Here is a 23,617-nt window from a genome sequence, read left to right as displayed (position 1 = left end):
GAGTTTATACAGATGATTTTTCCCACTGTCATAAACCAAAGGACCTTTAAGAAAAAGGTTTGGGTGTGATAGAGTTTTGAAGAATGGGATCTCTCTGATCTCAAAAACTTATGCACATCAAATGTGGAGAATGTTTACATGAATCCAATGGAAGATGTTACAGCCTGAAAAGAACCAGATTGTGAAGATGACCTTCATTAGAGAGGATATTAGGTGTGTGTGTGTGTGTGTGTGTTACTGATGTCAATAGACAATGATAGCAGGTCAGGAGCACAAGGCCCACCTAATCTCCCCAGTCCTAACAGGCCTTGGATTTCACTCCCATTCCTCCAAGGATCCTCTGTGCTTATTTCAGACTCCCTCAATTTCTGTTATGGGTTTGGCCTCCACCACTTTCACTGGGAGGCTATTCCTTGAAGAAATAATTCCTTATGTAGCTCCTGAATCAAGACCTTTTCTTCTACTGGAAAATGCTTCAGTGTATCATTGGAGCTTCATGAGATTCTCCTGCCCGAGAATGGTGCCAGACGCTTTCTTTTGGAGTTGGAAGTCTACATCTTTGGTTTCCTCATGAAACGGATGCATGTTGCACCACTCATACTGATAAGTTAGAGGGTTTCCTTAAGCTCCATTAACAAACAAAATGAAGGATGGTAGGAGAAGCAATAAAGAGACTCATGTGAAGTCTAGAAAGAGAGACATTGCTAGAGGGAAGCAAATGACATGAATTGTCCATTGATGCTCTTGGGGAGACGATCCAAGGTTATTCCTATTTGCAGCATATCACAGTAGAAATGATCATTGCCAAGGCAAGATGATCTCGAAAAGCATCTAGAAAAATGGCTTCTCCTTGACCAGGTTTGTAGAAAGGGTTGAATGAAAGAGTTCCAGACCAACAAGTCATGAGAACCAATATGAAAGTTCTAATTCCCCTTCCATATCTGATTTTCCAGCTATGGGGAGGGAGGGGGAGCAAGTCGCTACGTATCTTTGTGTCTCAGTTTATCCAACTGTAGCTCATTCCTTTGGATGTTTTTATGCAGTCAGAAATGTGTCACTAGATCACTCACTCCAAATATGGCTGCAAGAGTCTTTCTGAAATAATACACTATAAAGCCCACTGGCGTCCTGTTACTATTCAAAACATGATATAAATCAAAATTATTACTACCCAAGACATTCAGTTTAGCCTTTTACAAATCCTTATTAGGATACTGGTGTAGGTCACAGATGGCTTCATTGACATCTTGGCTCCTGTAGGGTGAACAGTAACAAAGGCATACACAGGTGGAGTCTCCAGTTCTATGAAATACAAATTGGCTCACAATACGACATGTAACATAATCCTTTATTTCATGCTTGCGCTACAGCTCTCAGTTCTTGTTCCTCTTTGTCGCTGAATGCAATATAAAAATTAACAGCTTCACAAAGAAATGGGGGGGGGGGGGTGGGTTTAACCAAGACAACCAGACTTAAGCCTTGGTTAAACCCATGATCTGTGGGCAAGCTGTTATAAATATCAGTGGCTGCCCGACCACGGAAGGCTGTGAGAAAAGCAAAACAGCGCCTTTTATTCCAAGAGATCACAAAAAAAACCCAAGAATATGCCTCCACTCCTGACACGTGAACATGCCTTCTGCTCGACAAGCTTGGACTGACTGGGTTAATAACCGGGTCACCACCCGGCTCCACTGCATCTAGGTTCTTGACGTTCCAGTTTAAGACAGGCAGGAGCTACAAGTCTAGAGATGCAACAGTGGGTAAAAATCCAGACTGGCTCGGAGTGTCCAGTTTATGTGGCTGTAATTCATGGCCGCCCAAGATAACCAAGTTCTCCTGTTCACCGGTATTCCTTCACATACACTGCAAACACTTTTCAATATGTTTAGCCATTTCTGCATGGCTTTAGTTTTCATTCAGAAGTAAAAGTTTATCAATTAAAAAGGTCTCTTTTTCTTCTGGTAGGTCAATAGTTAGTTGGCGCTTGCAAGAATCCAGCTGCAGGTCAGGCTTACAGGGGAAATATTCTTTTGAAGAGAAACACATGCATTTTTCCAAGAGTCCTGAACATCTTCCAGTTCTACATTTTTGCTCGTTAGCAGGATTACAGTGATAGGCTAATAACCAGGAATATTCAAGTTCATCAAAGCATGGCTTCTGAATGAAATGAGACCCTTAGCTTGCCCAGTGAAACAAACAGCTATGTACAAACAGGCGGTGACGAACTTTGGGTATTTCCCGCCCCCTAGACACGGTTGGTACCATGGCCTACACCACCTTCTTAAGAAAGGAAGACATGGTCTGGGCCAGGAGCCCATGATAGCCTGGCTCTTGTGACACAGCATGTGCCACAGCATGATATGTACCAGTACATGAACATCGGTATATAAAAGCCCGTAAATAAATAAATAAAAAATGTGCCATGCAGCAAAACCCATGGAGTCGGCAGGTGGGCTGATACCACCAAGAACCTCCCCAGCCCAGCACAGTCCATCAAGGCTCGGAAACTCTGCTTTCCTCAATGGCATATTGAACTGTATCATCTAACAGGGCAAGCAATTGGGCACTGTGGCACGGATCCATTTTGCAACCCTCAAATATTTGCCACCCTAGGCTCGGGCCTAGTAAGCCCATAGAGAAATCCAGGCCTGCTCACAGGTCAGAACCATTTTCAATCCATCACGAAGAGAACATATAACACCCATACTACAACAGCTTCATTGGCTACCAATAACCCACCGTACTACATACAAAATCTTGTCAACTATCCATAACCTGTTATACAATACAACTTCTGTTTGGCTTTGCTCTTTACTACATATATACAGACCATCGAGACAACTTTGATCCATGGACAAATGTATTTTGGAGATTCCCTCAATCAGAACAGTAAGTTTAGCACTAACCCGAAAACCGGCCTTTTCCGTGGCAGGGCCAACTCTGTGGAACGCTCCCCCTGAACACATCCGTTTGACTGCAAACTCTAAAGATTTTAAGAAGAAACTGAAAACTCACCTGTTAACAGTGCATACTGTATACAATTATAGTAGTAATATTGCCAATCAGAATTAATAATCTGCTTTTTAATGTTTTTACTTGTTATTTTTCTGTGAATGTTTTGACAATTGGTATTATGAATGTAACATTGTAAACCGCCTAGACGGGCATATACATGGCCTCATTTGTGCGGTATATAAAAACTTTTAAATAAATAAATAAGAAGATTGAGGACGGGAAGGTCTGTGGTTGAGCAAGTAGGTAGAAATGTCTGGGATTGGCAGAAAATAGTCCAGTCTCTGGCCTCAGCACAAACCAGCACCAGCTCCTCTAGGGAACAGGGTTATACTGGATGCAATAGCGGTTTCCAGGCCCTTCATGGCTTTCCTTTACTGCAAAACATCCAAGCGAAGACACCACTGCAGAAGGGATCCTTTAAAACTCTGCAAAAACAATCTAATTACCTACTACACGCATGATACAAATGCGCCGTTAACAAAAAGCCCTGGAATCAGTGAAGTGCCAGCACATCGCAGGACTTGTAAAGTTATGGCTTCCATTACTTGGTCTTTTAGGAGAGCGGGGGAAGAGGAAAAGGAAAAAAATAGCACAGTACCCCTACCCGCTAGAGCAGCGTTGAGTAAACTGAAACACAAGGGAGCATGAAGTTAGCATGGGGCACATTTAAAACTAATCGGAGAAAGTTCTTTTTCACTCAATGCACAACTAAACTCTGGAATTTGTTGCCAGAGGATGTGGTTAGTGCAGTTAGTATAGCTGTGTTTAAAAAAGGATTGGGTAAGTTCTTGGAGGAGAAGTCCATTACCTGCTATTAAGTTCACTTAGAGAATAGCCACTGCCATTAGCAATGGTTACATGGAATAGACTTAGTTTTTGGGTACTTGTCAGGTTCTTGTGGCCTGGACTGGCCACTGTTGGAAGCAGGATGCTGGGCTTGATGGACCCTTGGTCTGACCCAGTATGGCATGTTCTTATGTTCTTATGAGCAGTTAAATTTTCAACCAATTCTAGGGTGGGTGTGCTTCCAAAGTCAGGACTAGCTTAACGGGTGGCCCCTTGAAGAGCACGTGTCTACACGGTCAATGTAACACGCATCTGTGGTGCTTGGTTACAAGTCAGTTGGAATCTAGGTACAGACTACACCCAGAGACTCTCCTGTTGTGTGTACCTACCCTCATCAAGAGGTGCCTGTCACTCTGCAGAAAGAATGAATCGTTTTTCTACCTGGCTTCCTCACACTATCTGCAGTCCTTTTTCTCCCTAATGACTGCATGAAATTCTCTCTCCTTGGTTACTTGTTGGCAGTCCTGCTGCCTGTCTGGAGCCTGGGGTAGACACATTTTTCTACAACTCATTCCTGCGGGTGGTGCCGTCACTTTTCTGTGCTACTGGGCAGAATCCCTTCCTTCCTTCCAGCCCTACATCCCATCTCTCGGTGCAGAAGTGTTTTTCTTGGGCTCTGTGATTCACCAGAAGCCGCGCTGATCCCTCTGGGAGGGTATGCCCTCCTCCAAATTACCACATTCCCCAAATTCCACTCCCCTGACACCATAAAAGTCAACCAGTTGGATGGCTCTGTTAAAAATAACCTAGTGGGACGACTTCCTATCCAATCAGCATGGGGCAACGTACCAACCCATGGGTGACTGGAACTCAAGTTACACCTGCTGCCTGGAGTTCAGCCCAAAGCCTCCATAATACTGCACACTCTCCCCATCATGAGAGGAATGCCCTTCCTCTCTCTCTCTTCGTTCAGTGTTGGGCCTTGGTCTGCTGTTTTCTATCCATCGATGCAGGGCACCCTCTCCAGCCCTGGGCAGGTTAGACACAGGTTATCACAGGTCAGGGCTCTCTCTACTGTCAGGCTGGAATCAGGGAGTCTTTGCTGATGGGGCTCTGAGTCATACCCTGTATATTCCGCCTGTTCTAATTTTGCAAGGACACAGGGAATATCTGCCCTACACGTCCAGCCAGATAGCTCTTTCAGGGCTTAGATTCTGCTCAGAGATTCTGTGGCCGGCCCCTAGGCACAGATGTAGGGCACAGCCTTATCCAATTTGGCAGGCATGCAAGATTCCTATGCAAATTTTCTCTAGAATGCTGTTTATCTCTTAGGAGAAACTGTGGTGTGCCTATGGACTGGGATTTTCCCGCTGCTAATCTGGATAGTGGCCAATCTTAAAGATGCAGTATGTAGTAGGGGCTCGGTTCTCCTTCAGTCTTATTAAAATCTTAGCGTGGGGGCACACTCAGTCTCTTGGGGAGACTTGTGACTAGTTATATCGCAAACAGATTCAGGATCTTTGGCGTTTCAGTAAACATTCAGTTTTGCTAAACCCACAAGAGCCAACTGTACTACCTTTATTCCCTGTTTCTTCACTGAACAAAAAGAAGTCATCTTCAACTTACCCAAGGTGCATAGGAAAAAGACCAATTTTTTTCCATTGGAAAAACCTTTCCTAGCCTAGGATTTAGCCATCTGATGCCTGGTAATGAATACGTCCTATGTAATCCGTAATTATTTGCTGATTTATAACTCTGAATGTCATTATTGTAAACCGTTGTGATCTTTACATGGAACGACGGTATGTAAAATGTCTAAATAAATAAATAAATAAAACAAATACACAGAAACATAAGTTTGCCATGCTGGGTCAGACCAAAGGTCCATCAAGCCAAGCATCTCATCTCTAACAGTGGCCAGTCCAGGTCACAAGTACCTGGCATATTCCAAAACGTAGATCTATTTCTTGGTACTCAATTACAGGGATAGCAATGGCCTTCTCTACTCTACCTGGCTCATAATTTTTTATGGAATTCTCCTCTAGGAGCTTGTCCAAAATTCTTTTAAACCACACTAGAGTCATCCTGACCACGTCTTCTGGCAACAGATGTCACAGCTTGATTGTGCGTTGAGTACGAAAGTATTTCCTACGATTTGTTAGTTTCATGACACGATCCCTTCGTTTAGTATTGTTTGAAAGCACAAATAACCGTCCTCTATTTACTCGTTCCAGCCCACTCCTGATTTTATAAACTTATATCATCACGTGCCCTTCTCAGCCATCTCTTCCTGAAGAGCTCTAACCTAGGCAGACTCTCCTCACAGGGCAGCCATTCCACCCCCTTTAGCATTTTCATTGCCCTTTTCAGTATCTTTTCTAGTTCACTACGTTTTCTTTGAGATGGGGCAGAGCTCTGCACAATACTCAAGATGCAGTTACACCATGGCTCGATACAGAGGCAATACGATACTTTCTGTATTATTCTCCATTCCTCTTTGGATCATTCCTAATATTCTATTTGCATTTTTGACCGCCGCCGGGCACTGAGCTGAAGATTTCAATGTACTGTCCACAAGGAATCCCAGGCTCTTTTCCTGGATGGTGACTCCCAATATAGAACATTGGGATTATTTTTCCCTATGTGCATCACTTTGCACTTTTCCACATTAAATTTCCTCTGCCATTCAGTTGTCCAGACTCTTAGTTTCACAAGGTCCTTCTGCAGTTCCTCGCAATCCACTGCTGTTTCTAGCAATTCTGAATAATTTTGTCTCACCTGCAAATTTGATCACCTCACTCACTGTTCCCTTTTCCAGATCATGTATGAATATAAATAAATATTAATCAGCGCAGGTCCCAGTATCAATCCTTGTGGTACGCCACTAATGACCCTTCTCCATTTAGTCCAACTCTCTGATTCCTGTCTTTTAATCAGTTACCAATCGACAGTAGGACACCGCCTCCTATCCCACGACTTTGTAAATTACTGAGGAGTCTCTCATGGGGGACTTTGTCAAATGCTTTCTGAAAATCCAACCAGCTCGCCTTTATCAATATTATTTACACCTTCAAAGATTCTAACAGATTTGTAAGACAAGTCCTCCCCTTGCTAAAACCCTGTTGACTCTTCTTCAAGGAGTCACATCTATCTACGTGGCACGTAATTTTGTTTTTAAGAATGGTTCCTACCATTTTGCCCGGCATGGTAGGATTTTGCCCGGCATGGGCGCCTTGCTCATCAGTCTATAGTTTCCCAGATCACCCCTGGGTTCAACTTCCACCCAGGACCCTGAACCTCGATGCTTTTCTCCATATTGTGATGCCATGCAATCACAGGGTGCCCAGTGGCCAACACAAGGTGTTCGGTCATGGAATACTGAGAACATATCCGTTCAAGCTTCCTCAGAATACAACACTGGATTTCCTTGCTTTTGTTCCACATTCTACTCAGAGATATCATATTGGAATCTAAACCCTGACCGAAAAAGGCAACCATTTTCATTTACTCTCTGCTTTTTCAAATTCTGCTTTGCAAGCGTTAAGGATATAGCAAAGCTTATTGCTTCTGGTAGTGGGGTTTTTTTTATTTTTAATGTTTGTGTCTACCTCCCTCAAGTGTCTATGTTTTGGTTTTCTACTTCCTCGGTGTCAGCCTCTGTATGTCCCCTTTGATCCCTGCTAATCTCTCTGAGCTACCAGTATGGCCCCTGTTTTTTTTCGCTGCCAGCCTCTCTGCTCCCTCCCCCTCCTCAGCAGCCTCTCTGCTCCCTCCCCCTCCTCAGCGAGCCTCTGAAAGCTCTTTTCACCCTTCTGCCCATCGCTCAGGCAGCAGATTAGTGCTGAAGGGTTGGGCTGGGATTTCAGCAGTTCTGGGGACTGAAACCTGACGAAAAGCGAAAAGCAGGTCCGGACTGGCCCTGACAGACGGCTTTTCAAAGCAGACACGCCCGAGCCTGAGGAAAGAGGGAAAGGGAGCACAGAGATTGAGAGAGAGAGAGAGAGAGAGAGAGAAACCACAGGGGAAAGGCAGAAGATGCAATTGAGGAAAGAACAAGAAAAATAAAGAGAGCAATGCAGAAAGAGAAGATAAAACGAAGAAAGAGCAAGAGTTTTCGTACAGAGAAACGAATCAGGCAGAAGTAAACTGCTCCACGACTGCCAAAAAAAAAAAAAAATCAATATCATGAAAGTTTAAAGAAACCCCCCCAAGTAGTTTTCTAGAGATAATAGCTAGTGAAGGCTGACAAATGCATGCTTTTGGGACTCTGAGGGTCCCTTCCTCAGCCCCTGTCCTGAAAAGGACCCCTCCTCCACCTGCAGTAGTATAATCAAATCTGATTTTCAGCTGCTTTGGGTTCGCTTTATTTCTGGCCCCGATGCCTGAACAGCATCCTTGCACGTGACAAAAAAGCAGAGACTCGTTAGAGCAACAAGTCAGCAACTAAAGATGGCGGCCGCCCTTCTCACGACCCCTGCCCGTAGTGCGCGCTTTCATGATTTATCACATTCAGGCTGTTGCTTAGGTTTCAAACAGTTCAACACAATACAAAACCTTGAATCAAATGGCATATATACACACATATGTACACGTACACACGTATGTACACACCCGCACAGTTGCGTGCAAATGTTTAGGTACCCTTAGCCAAACTGTAGGCTTCAATTAATCTCTAAGTGAACAGAAGTTGACATGACCTCTATAAGATGCAAAGTTAAACACAACATCTTTATGCAAATTTTAATTGTGATACATTACAGGAGGACCTTGCAAGACTGGAAGATTGAGCATCCAAATGGCAGATGAAATTTAATGTGGACAAGTGCAAGGTGTTGCATATAGGAAAAAATAACCCTTGCTGTAGTTACACAATGTTAGGTTCCATATTAGGAGCTACTACCCAGGAAAAAGATCTAGGCATCATAGTGGATAATACTTTAAAATCATCGGCTCAGTGTGCTGCAGCAGTCAAAAAAGCAAACAGAATGTTAGGAATTATTAGGAAGGGAATGGTTAATAAAATGGAAAATGTCATAATGCCTCTATATCGCTCCATGGTGAGACCGCACCTTGAATACTGTGTACAATTCTGGTCCCCGCATCTAAAAAAAAAGATATAGTTGTGATGTAGAAGGTACAGAGAAGGGCAACCAAAATGATAAGGGGAATGGAACAGCTCCCCTATGAGGAAAGACTAAAGAGGTTAGGGCTGTTCAGCTTGGAGAAGAGGTCTTTAAGATCATGAGAGGTCTAGAACAGGTAGATGTGAATTGGTTATTTACACTTTCGAATAATAGAAGGACTAGGAGGCACTTCATGAAGTTAGCAAGTAGCACATTTAAGACTAATCGGAGAAAATTCTTTTTCACTCAACGCACAATAAAGCTCTGGAATTTATTGCCAGAGGTTATGGTTAGTGCAGTTAGTGTAGCTGGGTTCAAAAAAGGTTTAGATAAGTTCTTGGAGGAGAAGTCCATTAATGGCTATTAATCAATTATACTTAGGGAATAGCCACTGCTATTAATTGTATCAGTAGAATGGGATCTTCTTAGTGTTTGGGTAATTGCCAGGTTCTTGTGGCCTGGTTTTGGCCTCTGTTGGAAACAGGATGCTGGGCTTGATGGACCCTTGGTCTGACCCAGTATGACAATTTCTTATGTTCTTATGTACCTTTTTTATTTTTATGGCATGTACAAAGGTTTGTGCAGCCTTTCAGTCGGTACTTTGTTAACACGTCCTTTGGCAGAAATAGGAGCTTCCAAACGTTTCCTGCTGCCAGCTCAGAGTCTTTCTATTCTCGCTTTTGGACTTTTCTCATCACTCCCCTCGTCCCTGCAGAACTCTTCCAGCTCAGAAATACTCTTGGGTCTCCCTGCTTGCGCTGCATGCCTGAGATCTCCCCACAGATCTTCAGTTCTGTTCCTGGAAGTACTTTTGTGGTTGATTTTGAGGTAAGCTCCAGATTGTTGTCTTGCTGAAATATCCAACCTTTTTACAGTTTCATCACCGATCTGGGACATTGGCTTCCAAGATATGCCGATATTTAGTTGAATCCATTCTTCCTTCCTTCCATCCACTGCCACGCAACTCCAAAGCAGAACAGATCCACCTCCGTGCTTAACGGTCAGCTTCGCCCTTTTTTCTCCAAATGTATCTCATATGGCTGTGGCTGAACAGTTCATGTTTAGTTTCATCGGTGCAAAATGCTTTGTTCCAGAAAGATTCAGGCTTAGCCGGGCTTTAGGCGATGACTTGTGAGGAGATTGTAGAAAAGGTTTCCTTCCGACGACCCTCCCATGCAGATCATAGTGTGTATGCAGTTCTTGGACCTGTGGACGGCTTCTCCGATGTCTACAGGACAGTAAACTTTCAGCAGGGCACTTGCTGTGATCCATGAGTTTCGGTTTCGCGGATCTGAACTGTTTTCTGCTGGAAGCTCTATCAGAGATTTCTCTTGGTTCCAGATCTTGTCTTGACCTTAACAGTTCCGTGTAACTTACATTTCATAACGATATTTCTGACAGTTGAACTTGCTAGCTGGAAGCCTAACCCCTGCTGTGTAAGAGTGAATTATCTTCATTTTCAAATGGTTACATAGCTGTTTAGAGGAGCCCACAGTTGTTGAAAGCAGACACAACAGCAATCACAACCTGAGAGGTTAGAAGAGTCGGAGTAGTAGTATGTTGGAATTTTACACCTGACTAATTGAAGGCCCTAACGAGTTTAATCAACTTTTTGGGTCTTATTAATAACTTTTTTTAAAGTAGTATATGAATGATGTTCAAATGTCTGCACATACTATATTCACCATCTTATTATTTTCAATCTGTCAAAATCTGCCAAAAAATAGTACATTTGCATAAAAATTGCAGAAGGCAGAAAGATATTGTGTTTAACTTTGCACCATGCAGAGGCCGTTGTCAACGTCTGCTCATTTAGAGATTCATTCTAAACATACAAAATTGACTAGGGGGTGCCTAAACAGAAAAACATAAAAGTAAACCTGAGGACAATATTCCTATTACTCGATGTGCAGAGCAGGAGACCAAAAAAACCAAAGAATATACTTCCATCAAGGAAGAAGACCACCAGAAGTGGGCAAAACTATGGCATGCAAACGCCCCGTCTTCTGGCGCACAGCAGCAGCATCACTTCCTGCGGGGCCAGGAAGAAGTGACATCTGCGGGCCAGAATTGCAGATCAGCTCAGGACGCTTTGCTCTGAGCTCCACCGAGGGGGATTCCTCCCCGCTCCTCAATCAGCAATCCAAGAGAAACACACACCCACACACACCCACACACAACAACAACAGACTGGCCTGCCATTTAGACAGGGTCCCCAATGTGACCTTTGAGCCAAAATGTTTACCCTCCGCCGGAGCAGACAAAAAGAAAACTCAGTTACAATAAGAAAATCCTGTAGCCAGCAGACTACGTGTTGACAAACATGAACATCAGGTACACTGGTAAAATCAGAGAAAGAGTCACATTCAGTTATTTTATCAGAAAAACACTATCTCCTCCTGCCCCCTATAAAAAAAACAGCTAATTGCGCAGGCTCCCAGAATGTGCATGTGTGTATGTATACACACACACACACACACACTCACACCCCTCTATATTTCTTTTAAATAAAGCCCGCATTTTCAGGATTCTAAAATGCTTTCCTAATTTATTCACCATGGGCGACTCCTTTCACCTAAGCCTTCTCCCAGTTTTATGCTTGGTTGGGGGTGGTGTGCAGGCAGAGGACCGATATATTGGAGAGCTGGGTTTAAGATTGTGGCCTTAACTGACTGAGCCATGACTCTTAGGTGTGCGTTAGCTCGTTGTTAACCGCCTTCTGGAGCTGCAAGATCCGTTGGGCGCAGCTTTCTAGAGCTGCCATGTGATGGTCAGGCCTGGAAAAGGACACTTTCTGGAACAGGCCCTCCATGTTGGGATGAGCTTCCGGATGCATTAAGGGGCAACTGAGTACTTCCTGTCATTCAGGAAGCAGGTGAAAGCCCACTTTTTCAAGCATACGTCTAGGCCTGAATAAGAGAAAATATGCCGATTTCCTTTTGAAAGTGGGAACCGACCACTGTAGTCAATGCAATGACGTGGTGTAGTAGTTCTCACTGGTTAGGATACATCAAGGAGGTTAACTGTTGTGTGTCTGTATTTATAATTATTGTGTATTATTTCGTATGTACGTGTGTTATTTACATTTAATGTGTTTCTCGTAGGCATGCAACAGTTGCTTTATCTGCCGACTGCTTGGCTCGTGCGGAATGTAATTTTAAATAAATAAATAAATAAATAAATAACGCATAAGGGGGCGAGTGCACGCCCCCTTCTTCCATACCAATGCAGCCTTCCAACTCTTCTCCTCCACGCCAACCCCACCCCACTTCAGCCAGGCACAGTCCTCTCTCATCCTCCTCCACTCCACCTCTGCAGCCCACTTTCTTCTCCCTCACTCCTTCCACCTCACCCACACTCTCTCCTCCTCTCTTTACACCTGGCAGGACCTCTCCACTCTGTCCACTCTCCTCTCGGGCCCTAGACCTCCACCTCCACCTCCACCTCCACCACCACCACCACCACCACCACCACCACCACCTCCTCCTCCTCCTCCTCCTCCTCCTCCTCCTCAGGGACCTCCCCCATCCCCCGCCTCAGGCTCAAAAACGTCTTCCTTTCAATCTGGGTGGCAACATCTGGGTCAGGGTGAATTTTAACTCCAAGAAATAAACGGCCCAGTTTTTGTCAAGAAAGTTTCCACACCCTTAACCTGATTTCATCAACAGCCTGATACGAATATACATTGGCCAAAATGTACGACACGAGGGCAACAATGAGAGAATGCAGGCTAATTTAAATATGTTCCTGTATGATTATTTAATATTTTGGATAAAGATTGCAATACGGGGAGGGTATATACTTTCATTTTGGTCCTAAAAATGAGAGAGAGGTCTTAATCTGCAAGGCAGGGGAAGGGGAGTGGATATTTCTGGCCCTCTGCTATTCCTTCCATTCTTCCTGTCTCTTTGGGTGCTTGCGAATAAAAACCGTACCCGTGAGGGAAGTCTCCACGCCGCCTCCCTCACAGGAAAGAGAGCGCGAAGGAAGCATCCAAATGTTTTGCACAACCCATGTCCACCGCTAGCACCGATTTCTATAGTACTACAAGAGGCACGCGGGTGCTGCACATTACATATGGACGAGATGGTCCCTGCTCGTGGAGCTTTAGTATGTGAGTCAAGGTAAAGAGAACGATCACAGAAGGGAAATCCTGCAATTCAAAGGGTGAGGAAGAGTAGGACTGAGGAGGGACAGCGGCAGGTAATCTGCCTCCCGATTGGCGGTACCAGATTCCTTGCTCATCTGCACATTAATCTCAATGTATTCTCCACGGGTCCCTGCTCTTTTCCTTATCATTTGGTGGCCTTTAATAAACGTTATATTCACTTCTGTAATTAAGTCAGGTTGGACCACAATCTGCTTCATTTCATCCTGAATCTTAAGCACAGCCTCCCCCTGCCCCCGGTGGAAACGTGGGTTTTTTAATTCAGAGAAGCAGCTTTCCAGCAGAATTAATCTGGCGGAGTCTCTGCCTAATATCCAAAACCCCACGCCGTATCTTGGATCCAGCTCCGTCTCTCCCCTCAGAGAAATGTGATAATAAATCATGCTGAATTCATTCTGAAGCAGAACGGCAGCCTTTATCAGGGGCAGAATGGCCCCAGGACGCGCCCCCTGCTGGTCTCTCCATTTCAGCGAGGAGAGGAGCGTCAGAATCCGTCGTAGAAAAGCCCCCAACAGGTCTGAAAGCTGCGCAGGGGAAGCGGGGGGCAAAGGAGCACCTCTGGGATTGCGTCTCCACCGACGCCGACATGGCAACACGCGAGCACCGGGCTGGGGCCGCAGCGGCGAGCCTGGATTCCCCATTGCACCCTGGGAGATTCTTTGGTGGATGAAGCTCCGCCTGAGCCTTCCTCATACGCGCCCTTCCGAACCCGAGCTCAAGGCGAGCTGCATTCAGGCACTGGAGGGTACTTTCCCTCTCCCCAGAGGGCTCCCCTGAGGCGCTGGATGCCCAAGCCAGGCTTGCCCAGGGCCACAAGGAGCATCCCTGGGGACCTGAACCCTGGGTTTCCCTGCTCTAGCCACAGGCTTACTCCTCCACTCTTTGGCCATAACCGAAAAGAGCAAGCAAGAAGAGCGGCTGCAAGTATTTAGGAGAGCGCCAGATCTGTGCTGCTCCGCAGACGTCATCTGCCCCGCCACGGAATCAAATGCACCAGCGCTATTAAGCCAAGCAAGTCCATCCGTGGCCCTGCCCTGAGAGCCCAGATAAGTGCAGCCTAAATGCAGACACTGAGGGCCAGATTTCAGTTACAGGCAATGAGGAGGGATTTTGCTTTTCAAAGCATTTAAAAAGAGGTTTAAGGTTTGAAAAGAAAAAAAAAAAAAATGTTTCTAAACACCAACCCTGATTGCAGAATGGGGCCCACAGGATGGAGGGGAAGGGGGGGGGGGAGGGGCAGAGAGGGTGCTGAGAGTACAAGAGAGGAGCGCGCACAACGCGTGTAAATTACATCTGAGTCTTTCCCGTCCTTTCCCCCAGGCTGCGATGCTCCTCTGGCTCAATGGCCAGTGAAAAGCTCGGCTTGGTTTACACTAACACCCACCGTTCTCCTCCTCTCCCCTCCCCACCCCCCAGCAGCAGAGAGGGTGACTGCTTCTGCAGAAAGGAGGAAATCTGAACTGAAAAGACAAAAAAAAAGATAGATAGATAGATTGAGGGGGGGGGGGGGGGTGGGTGGGAGGGGCAGGGAAACAGCGCCACTGTTCTTTAAGTCGCTGCCAGATGTCTCTAAGGAGCGATGGGGCTGGAAAAACTGGTTTGCACATTCAGTTTATTGAAATGAGGCCAAATTTCCCTGCACTCAACTATTCCTGGAGAATCCAAAAAATGTGCCATTTTATGGAATCCTCGAGAAGCATCCACTACCGCTGAGTGATGAGGGAGGGAGAGTAAGGGCTGCGTTAGGAATATCAGGGAGGGGGGGTGGTGGGAGCCCGTCTGCATGTGCACTGCACTCACGGGAAGAGAAGCCCGTGTCACGCTCAACGCAACTTTCTACGTGGAATTCTCATTCATCTGGAGATTCGTTTTCTGGGGGGGGGATGCCGCGACCGGGTCAGGACGCTACCGACAGCAGTGCGAGGACTACAAGAAGGGCGAGCAAAAAAAAGATCATAAAGCTGGAAATGGAACGGCCACGCGTATAAAAATTAAACAGTTCCCAGCGCCAGCCGAGCGTGCCCTCGCCAGACCCAAGGGCTGGAGGGAGGGGGGATCTTTCCTTCAAGATGAACCCTCAGGGCCACGTTCTGTGGCCAGCAGGGGCCGCCACAGTTGAGGCAGCCACCTTCATCCCCCCCCCCCCAGGTTCGAGCACGGTCTCTCCGTGTCCCCAGCTGGGACCCCCTGACAATCAGCAGACCTCGGCCGGTCCGTTCTGCCACGCTGCTGTGGCTTGAGCCGCAGGGTCCACTCAAAATGGTGTCCTCTCGCTTTTTTTTTTTTTTTTTTTTTAATCTTCCTTCCCAGGCTACGTACTCAGCCAGCTCTGGGGAAACCTCGCCCGCCAGATGGCTGAAGGGCAGCCTCCTCCGAGGTGAGCCCTCAAGGTCGCTCTCCGCTCAGCCGGGCATGCAGTTGGCGCTACCTTCGGCGCGTGCCTAGGCCCCATCCACCCAATCCCCCACCCTACAGCGTACACCGACAAAAAAACAAAAATAAGGAAGGCTGACCGCCACAAAGGACCACCAACCTCCGCTGGGCTTTGCTCCCTTAGATAAGGCGCACTGTATTTTCAATAAAACACGTTTAACAAAGGATTCTCAAAGAGAAAGCAGAGGCCCCTGCTACACATTACTGACTGGCTACCAAAAGGGCGTCCTTTAAATACATTTTGGCTAAAGCTGTCTACAGGTGGTGGGCCCCGGTCAGAAAAATACTAAGAGGGCTTGGCGGCCATGCATTGTTTACTTATTAAAATTGCTTATAACCCTGCTTATCTCAACCCCGGTTGTGAACCTTTGGAGGGGGAGCAGGAAACACTGGGACACAACAGGAGGAGAGAGGATGCTGGAGGAGCCCACTCTGCCGCCCGTGCTGTCGCAGTTCTTACTCATTCTGCACTCTTCTCCTTCCCTCCACCACTAAGGGCCCCCGACTTTTGACTCCATGTCAGGCATCACATCTGCGGGGAGCTTCAGGATACGGCGTTCTGGGATAAGTAGCCCATGACGTGGTTTGTTTGTTTGTTTTAATTCGAGGTGGAATTAATTTACTCCAGACAAAGGTGCATGACAGGTCAAACTGATGGAGGTTCTCAGTCACGCACCTCTCTCTCTCTCTCTGCTGCTTTGGTAAGCAGGTAATCTGTGTGGTAAAAATAACAAGCAAACCAGCAAATCAAGGTAAGCAGGGAAAGAGAGAGGTGAAGACAAGCACACACAGGGGTGAGAGGAAGAGAGAAAGAAATCAGGGAGAAAGGTGCACAGGAGGAAAGAGGCAAAGATTGTACAGAGACAGCCCAGGAAAATAAAATGACGGGAGAAGAAAGGGTGAGAAACATCCACAGGGAAGAACGAGTGTAAGAGGACGAAGGAAAAGAGAGTAAAAAAGGACACAGGTACAATAGCAAGAAAAATAACCAGACTACACACATGGAGCCATGGAAAAGGAAAAGAGAGAAAACAAGCAAGAAGGAGATGCGCACATAGAGTAGAGGCAGGCAGGTAGTAAGTGGGAGACATGCGGATACAGAAGGTGGTGGAAGACAGGTAGTAAGTAGGAGACATGCAGATAGAGAAGGTGGTGGAAGGCAGGTAGTAAGTGGGAGACATGCGGATACAGAAGGTGGTGGAAGGCAGGTAGTAAGCAGGAGACGCGTGCATACAGAAGGTGGTGGAAGCAGGAAGTAAGCGGGAGACGAGTGCATACAGAAGGTGGTGGAAGGCAGGTAGTAAGAAGGAGACGCGTGCATACAGAAGGTGGTGGAAGGCAGGAAGTAAGCGGGAGACGAGTGCATACAGAAGGTGGTGGAAGGCAGGTAGTAAGTGGAAGACGCGTGCATACAGAAGGTGGTGGAAGGCAGGTAGTAAGTGGGAGACGTGCGGATACAGAAGGTGGTGGAAGGCAGGTAGTAAGTGGGAGACGCGTGCATACAGAAGGTGGTGGAAGGCAGGTAGTAAGTGGGAGACGCGTGCATACAGAAGGTGGTGGCAGGCAGGTAGTAAGCGGGAGACACGTGCATACAGAAAGTGGTGGAAGGCAGGTAGTAAGCGGGAGACATGCAGATACAGAAGGTGGTGGAAGGCAGGAAGTAAGCGGGAGACATGCGGATACAGAAGCCAATGGCAGGAAGTAAACGGGAGACATGCAGATACAGAAGGTGGTGGAAGGCAGGTAGTAAGTGGGAGATCACAGATACAGAAGGTGGTGGAAGGCAGGTAGTAAGCGGGAGACGAGTGCATACAGAAGGTGGTGGAAGGCAGGTAGTAAGCGGGAGACATGCAGATACAGAAGGTGGTGGAAGGCAGGTAGTAAGCAGGAGACATGCAGATACAGAAGGTGGTGGAAGGCAGGTAGTAAGGGGAGACATGCGGATACAGAAGCCTGTGGCAGGCAGGTAGTAAGCGGGAGATCACAGATACAAAAGGTGAGGGAGGCAGGTAGTAAGCGGGAGATCACAGATACAGAAGGTGGTGGCAGGCAGGTAGTAAGCGGGAGCGGGGGGATACAGAAGGACGTGGAAGGCAGGTAGTAAGCGGGAGACGGGGGGGTACAGAAGGTGGTGGAAGGCAGGTAGTAAGTAGGAGACATGCAGATACAGAAGGTGGTGGAAGACATGCAGATACAGAAGGTGGTGGAAGGCAGGTAGTAAGCGGGAGACATGCAGATACAGAAGGTGGTGGAAGGCAGGTAGTAAGAGGGAGACATGCAGATACAGAATGTGGTGGAAGGCAGGTAGTAAGCGGGAGACATGGGGATACAGAAGGTGGTGGAAGGCAGGTAGTAAGCGGGAGATCACAGATACAGAAGGTGGTGGAAGGCAGGTAGTAAGCGGGAGATCACAGATACAGAAGGTGGAGGAAGGCAGGTAGTAAGCGGGAGACAGAGTGATACAGAAGGTGGTGGAAGGCAGGTAGTAAGTAGGAGACATGCAGATACAGAAGGTGGTGGAAGGCAGGTGGTAAGCGGGAGACGGGGATACAGAAGGCAGATAGTAAGTGGGAGACACGTGGATACAAAAGGCGGTGGCAGGTAGGTAGTAAGTGGGAGACGTGTACATGAGAAGGCAGCAAAGGCTGGGTAGAGAGGACCCTTTGTGGTAGGGAAGTGAGGGTCTGCGGTAGGTACAGGCAAGATGAACCTGGAAGTCTATTATCTGTCATTTGTTAGGCAGCTTTCAGTGCCATGGTGCAGGTTACAAAGTACCCACAGACTCAGAAGCTCATTTTGATAGGAAACCTCCTGTGGCGTTTCCTTCTGGGAATGCTCTGGCACGGACTTCGCCTCTGCTCAAAACTAATCGCCGCGCTGACCTCTCCTCCTGCCACCTAATCGTTACTCTCTTTTACCCGCAGTGAGGTGGGGGAAGGCGACCCTCAAAAGCCGTTTGTATGCATGTGAAAAGGTGAAGAGTACCCGCCACTACCTCCACGCGTGCCGATACAAGGCCATGGCCCCCAACACCATTCCCCTGCCATGTGGCAGGTAGTAAGCGGGAGACGGGTCATGGCGAAGACTTCGTCGATGATGACAGACATACTCCGAAAGCCTTCCCTCTGCTCATGCCAGAGATTTATTTTTTTTTTAATTAAAATACAAAATGCTCTTCCCATTCTGAAATATAAACCAATACATAACTAAAATCTCAGAATGCTTATGCATTTGATTTAGTATTTCCTACTTTTCCCATGGGACATTTTTTTGTTTTTAGATTCATGCACCCTATGGCCTCATCGCACTATGAGTTACCGGCTTGGCAGGTTCGTAGCTTCTAGCGCAGCTAGAAATTTTTCGGCCACCGTGAGTTTTAAAGAGCAGAGGTAGCAAAACGAGGCTTGAACGGATTATTGTTGTTTACGAAAGGCTTTGGATATATTTTGCCACAAGGCTTTCAGAGGAATAGTTTCAATGTTTTGTGTACAGCGAAATCAGAAATGGGGGAATAAGAAGGGAGCTCGGGAATGCAAAAGCATCATTCTATGCCTTGTTAGCAGAAATGGAGCAAAGTAAATATACACAGTGCACATATACACACATCTCAATTTCTGCTAACAAATCATGGATCTGCTTTAGAATGAGCTGCCAACGGATTTTGGATGACTTTGCATGTTATATGAGTGCGTTGTCTCTAAATTACAAACAGCCCTGAATACCCATACATCCCAGAAAGGCCGCCCTTCCAGAGTTCCCTGGGAGCTTATGGGCCAGGCCAGAGCTCTCCAGCTTGACAGGGCTTTAGTACTGACTCTTCTCCACCAAGAAACATCTAAGTAATTCCCGGTTTTAATTCATGGCTATGACTGTAAAAAAATGCCTTCTCCTTCCCGCCCAGACAGCCCTAAAAAAAAAAAAAAGCCCAAAAAAAAAAGGATGATCTAGGTCTTCCTGAAAGATGGGTGGCTGGGAAAGTAGAGGAAGAGCGACTGACCCACACATTATTGGAGGATTTTAGAGGTTGGCAGAGTTAAGCTGAATAAACATATCTGACTAACTTACTGGTGCAAGAACGCCGCTGAATATACCCGGCTATCTTAAAGTTATCCAATTCTTTAGGAGCGCTTTTCATCTGTCCTAAAGAGCCGGATAATGCTGAAAATTAGTGTTATCCAACCAACTTAGCCGAATAACAGTGTTCTATTTCTGACCGCCCCAAAATAGCTGGATAAGATTTTAGCTGGATAACAAGTTCCGTCTATGCCGGGGGTAGTCAGACTGGCGAGATTTTTAGATCCTGGCATTTGTCTGTGAATATGGACTTATTAGCGTTCGAGTGTCTCCGAGCATCATGTAAAAGTAATGAGAATGACCAGTTAACCTGGGGGCAGGGGTTTACCAAATCATTTTTCAGGGGCCTTTCTACCCTCAAAGGCTCCTCCTTGCACAAATATTTCTGCCAGTTTCATCCATGAAAACTTGGAGGATAGCGTAAAACTAATAGTATCTGCAGGCCACCACCCAAGGTTACTACTAGAGATGCAGAATTTGTCCAGCTTGGAAAATAAAACTGCTTGGTCTATTGAATTTGATAGAAAATAAATAAATAGCTTATAAGACTGACTTTATGCACAGCACTTCTGCAAATCTTTTCTTATAAACTTCTCCCTCCCAGCCCTCCACATTCACATCAGAACATAGGAAGTGTCATGCCAGATCAGACCAAGGGTCCATCGAGCCCAGCATCCTCTGTCCGACAGTGGCCAATCCAGATCTCTGGGACGTACCAGCAGACACCAAAGAGCAGATCCATTTCTTGTTGCCCATTCCCTGCAGATCTGCAATTTCATATTTGAACTCCTTTAGAACCCCTGGATGGATACCATCAGGTCCCTGTCATTTGCTCCTGTTTAGTCTGTCAGTTTGCTCTAGCACTTCTTCAAGGTTCACTTTGATTTGTTTTAGTTTCTCCTGCAAAGAATGGTTCTGGTGTGGGTATGTCCAAAACATCCTTCACAGTACAGACTAAAGCAAAGAATTAATTTCGTTTTTCTGCCATGCCCCTATCCTTCTCATAGCCCCTCTTATTCCCTAGTCATCTAATAGTCCATCTAATTCTCTTGCAGTTTTCCAATTTGTAATGTACTTGTTCAGGTCAGTTTAGATGTGCAATGAAATGCTTATGATACTCAAGGAATCTGGCTTATATCAGATTTTTTAACCATAAAGTATGTTTCTATGGGGTCAAGATCTCTAAAAGGACCCCCCTGCTGCTAAAGGTCAAACAATGTCAATCTGTTAATGAGAAAGGCAATGCAGCAGGAATTGCTGGAAATGAATTTGCTGTTTCAGGCCAGGACATCTTAGCACCACGGTTTCCCCCAACTTTTCCTGCACTACCTCAGTATCTAAGGCAAATAGAAAAGGCCAAGGTGAATGTGCTATTGATAGCCTTAGAGTGACCGAGAGGTTATGTTACAGCCCTCCGAGCCTCTATTCTTCTGTGCCCAGCAGGGAGCATCTTTTGCTTTAGGATCTGATAACGGCACCAAAACACATCGGGCTTTGTCCCATAATGATGGTTTTTGAAAAGCCAGCTCTCCTTCAGAAGGGGTATTTTAATTAAGTACGGTAGGGGGAGCCTCATTATAATTCAGAAACAGTGTAGGGCGAGCACAACACTCTGCAAAGATTGCACAGTGAAGACAGTCCAGCGTAATGAAATTATCTATCGGTAAGTACTGTAACAGTTCTAAAGAAAGGGACGCCATCAGCTGGACAGGAGGCAAGGTGGTAAGTTTTCTACGGAGAGCTGCAAAACCTAAAGCAACATATACACATTCTGTTCTTCCATGGGAAGGGAACAGGATACTGATGTCGCTACGATGTATTTTATTAAACATTCTCCTTTTGAAAGTGCCACTCCTGCCACCGTGGCTGGAAAAGGCTGGGATGAAAGAAAGCAGAGAGCGTCCGCGTCAGAATAAGGGATATCGGAGTGCTGTCTCTCAGTGATGAAATCCCTCAGAGCCACGAAATGGCTCCTCTTCACCTAACGCCTTGGAACGCTGATTCCCTTACCTTCACGTCAAGGGAGAGACTGGCATGGATCCAAACAGACCAAGTCTTTCAGAAAGATTGTTTTATATCCACATAGACAGAAACACAACTACAAAACACTGCCTCTATATGGGACGTGCACAAACTAAAGGAGAAGACAAGAGGGTACGCGGGGGCTTCCTGCACGGCGTGGCAGATACCACCATAAGAAGCTTGCTGGGCAGACTGGATGGGCCATCTGGTCCTTTCCTGCCGTCATTACTACCAGTGGAGGAGACGGAGGCCAGCGAGCCTGAGGCAGATCTAGAGAGCAGTGGTAGGAACAGGGTTGAGGAGGTGGGTAAAAGAGATGGGAGAGGGAGGCATTAGTTCAGGCGGTCACAGCCCCTGGTGGAGAGGGAGCCTCAGCTATCGCTCAATGGTGACCCCTATGGTGCAGGGGAGTGGACCCTGGACAAGCACCATCACTGCAATGGCTGAGTTAGGCAGGGGGGGGAGGGGGGAGGAACTGGTTACAAGATAGAGAAAAAACAATCCCAGGGTAATTGCAAAAGATGAGTCCTGGTACCATAGCTCAATGGAGACTGGTTCTGCTTAGAGAACAAGAAAAGAAGTCAACTGTGTAGACTGGTTGAGTCAGCTGGACCTCACCTGCCATCCCCTAATATCCAGACAGGCAGAACTATAATCGCCAAAGCACATCGCTACCCCGTACGGAGTCTGCCGACAGGAAGCTTTCGCACATCCCCAGAGCTGTCTCCTGGGCACCCCTTCCGCTGAGGCTCTCAGGGGCCCACACACTCACACCCGTTAGTTTAGGAAAAGGGGCTCGTCCGGGGATTGTAAGCACTAGCGCATTCCTCCCATCATGCAGCTTAGCTGATACTCCCTCCCTCCCTCCCAGTCTGTTTCATTTTCCCGTAGTTTTGGCTCTGCTCTGCGTCCACAGGACTGTGCTATTATGGGGAACACCCGAGAAGGGGAGCAATTGCTTGCCGTGCTCTTTTGAGTTTGCCATTCCTCTGCCTCAGGAATGAGCATGTGGCATTTTGAACGGTTCGTGAAACAATCTAACTTGGGGGCCGGCTGTGTGAACTGCAAGGAGCGACTCGCGGCGAGCGGCCTAAAGATATCCCGGCACATTGCAACGCGGGTCCAAACATATGTTAGTGGGTTTTAGGTATTCAAAGCCATGGTTTTTCTTTGAAAAACGCTTTTAAGAGTAATTTCAGCTTCAGAGGAACCAGAGCAGAGGTGGAGGGGCTGCTAAGGTTATCCTTCCGAAATAGCTTTTGTCTCTACCTGCTGGTTCTGGTCTACAGTTCTATGCAGGAACGCCGAAAAAGTGAAAAAGAAACACTCTTTTATTGTGACAAACGATCTGGTCACTAGTGTAGCTAGTCTGAAATGCAAATCATGAAATCGAAGCCTGAAATCCAATCTGGTTAGTGTGAATATGGGCACTTTTCTCATAGACCTAGAAGAACCATGACTGCATGGCCCCTACAGCCCATTCGCTATGTAACTTATACGTGGATCAGCGACCACACTGGACTTTGCAGAGGGTCTCAGAATGCGCCCCGATCACCATTACGGTTTCTTTGCCGAGACAAAGGTCGTCCCACTCACCGTACATCTTCCCCTCATCGGACAGGATGATCTTGCGCCTCCCGCAGGGGGGGTAGATGGCCAGCGCCTCCTGGAAGCTCTGCTCAATGTCTGGACTCCACACCCCTTCGGCGTCGTTTGTCAATACCCTTTCCAGTCCATCCTGCCCATCTTCCCGCCCCTCCCCGGGGCTGGCCACTGGCATTCCAGCTGTTGGACGCTATTGTGCTGGCTTACTCTGGGCTCCGACCCTGAGCCCCGAATGGGCCAAATCAAGAACCTGACGAGGAACGCAGGGAAAGAAAGGGTTACAACAAAACTGCAGTCACTGGGTACGAAAGAGAAAACCATTATCTTCAGTCTATGAATCTATAAGCTTGTGGGGAAGATAACAATTTGTGGTTGGCAATATCAGCCACTG

General features: G+C 46.7%; 1 protein-coding gene across 1 annotated transcript in view; it reads right to left on the bottom strand.

The window, feature by feature from the left end:
• The window catches only part of TEAD3 (TEA domain transcription factor 3), a 53,115-nt gene extending 29,714 nt beyond the window's left edge, over nucleotides 1–23,401 (bottom strand). Inside the window, exon 1 of the mRNA XM_029573579.1 lies at nucleotides 23,218–23,401. Coding sequence (XP_029429439.1) covers nucleotides 23,218–23,401 — 184 coding nt within the window. The remainder of the gene's footprint in view (nucleotides 1–23,217) is intronic.
• Between the last annotated feature and the right edge of the window lie 216 nt (nucleotides 23,402–23,617).

This window comes from Rhinatrema bivittatum, chromosome 12 (assembly GCF_901001135.1).
Source record: "Rhinatrema bivittatum chromosome 12, aRhiBiv1.1, whole genome shotgun sequence".
Taxonomy (NCBI): domain Eukaryota; kingdom Metazoa; phylum Chordata; class Amphibia; order Gymnophiona; family Rhinatrematidae; genus Rhinatrema; species Rhinatrema bivittatum.
This window is presented reverse-complemented; position numbering and strand designations above follow the sequence as displayed.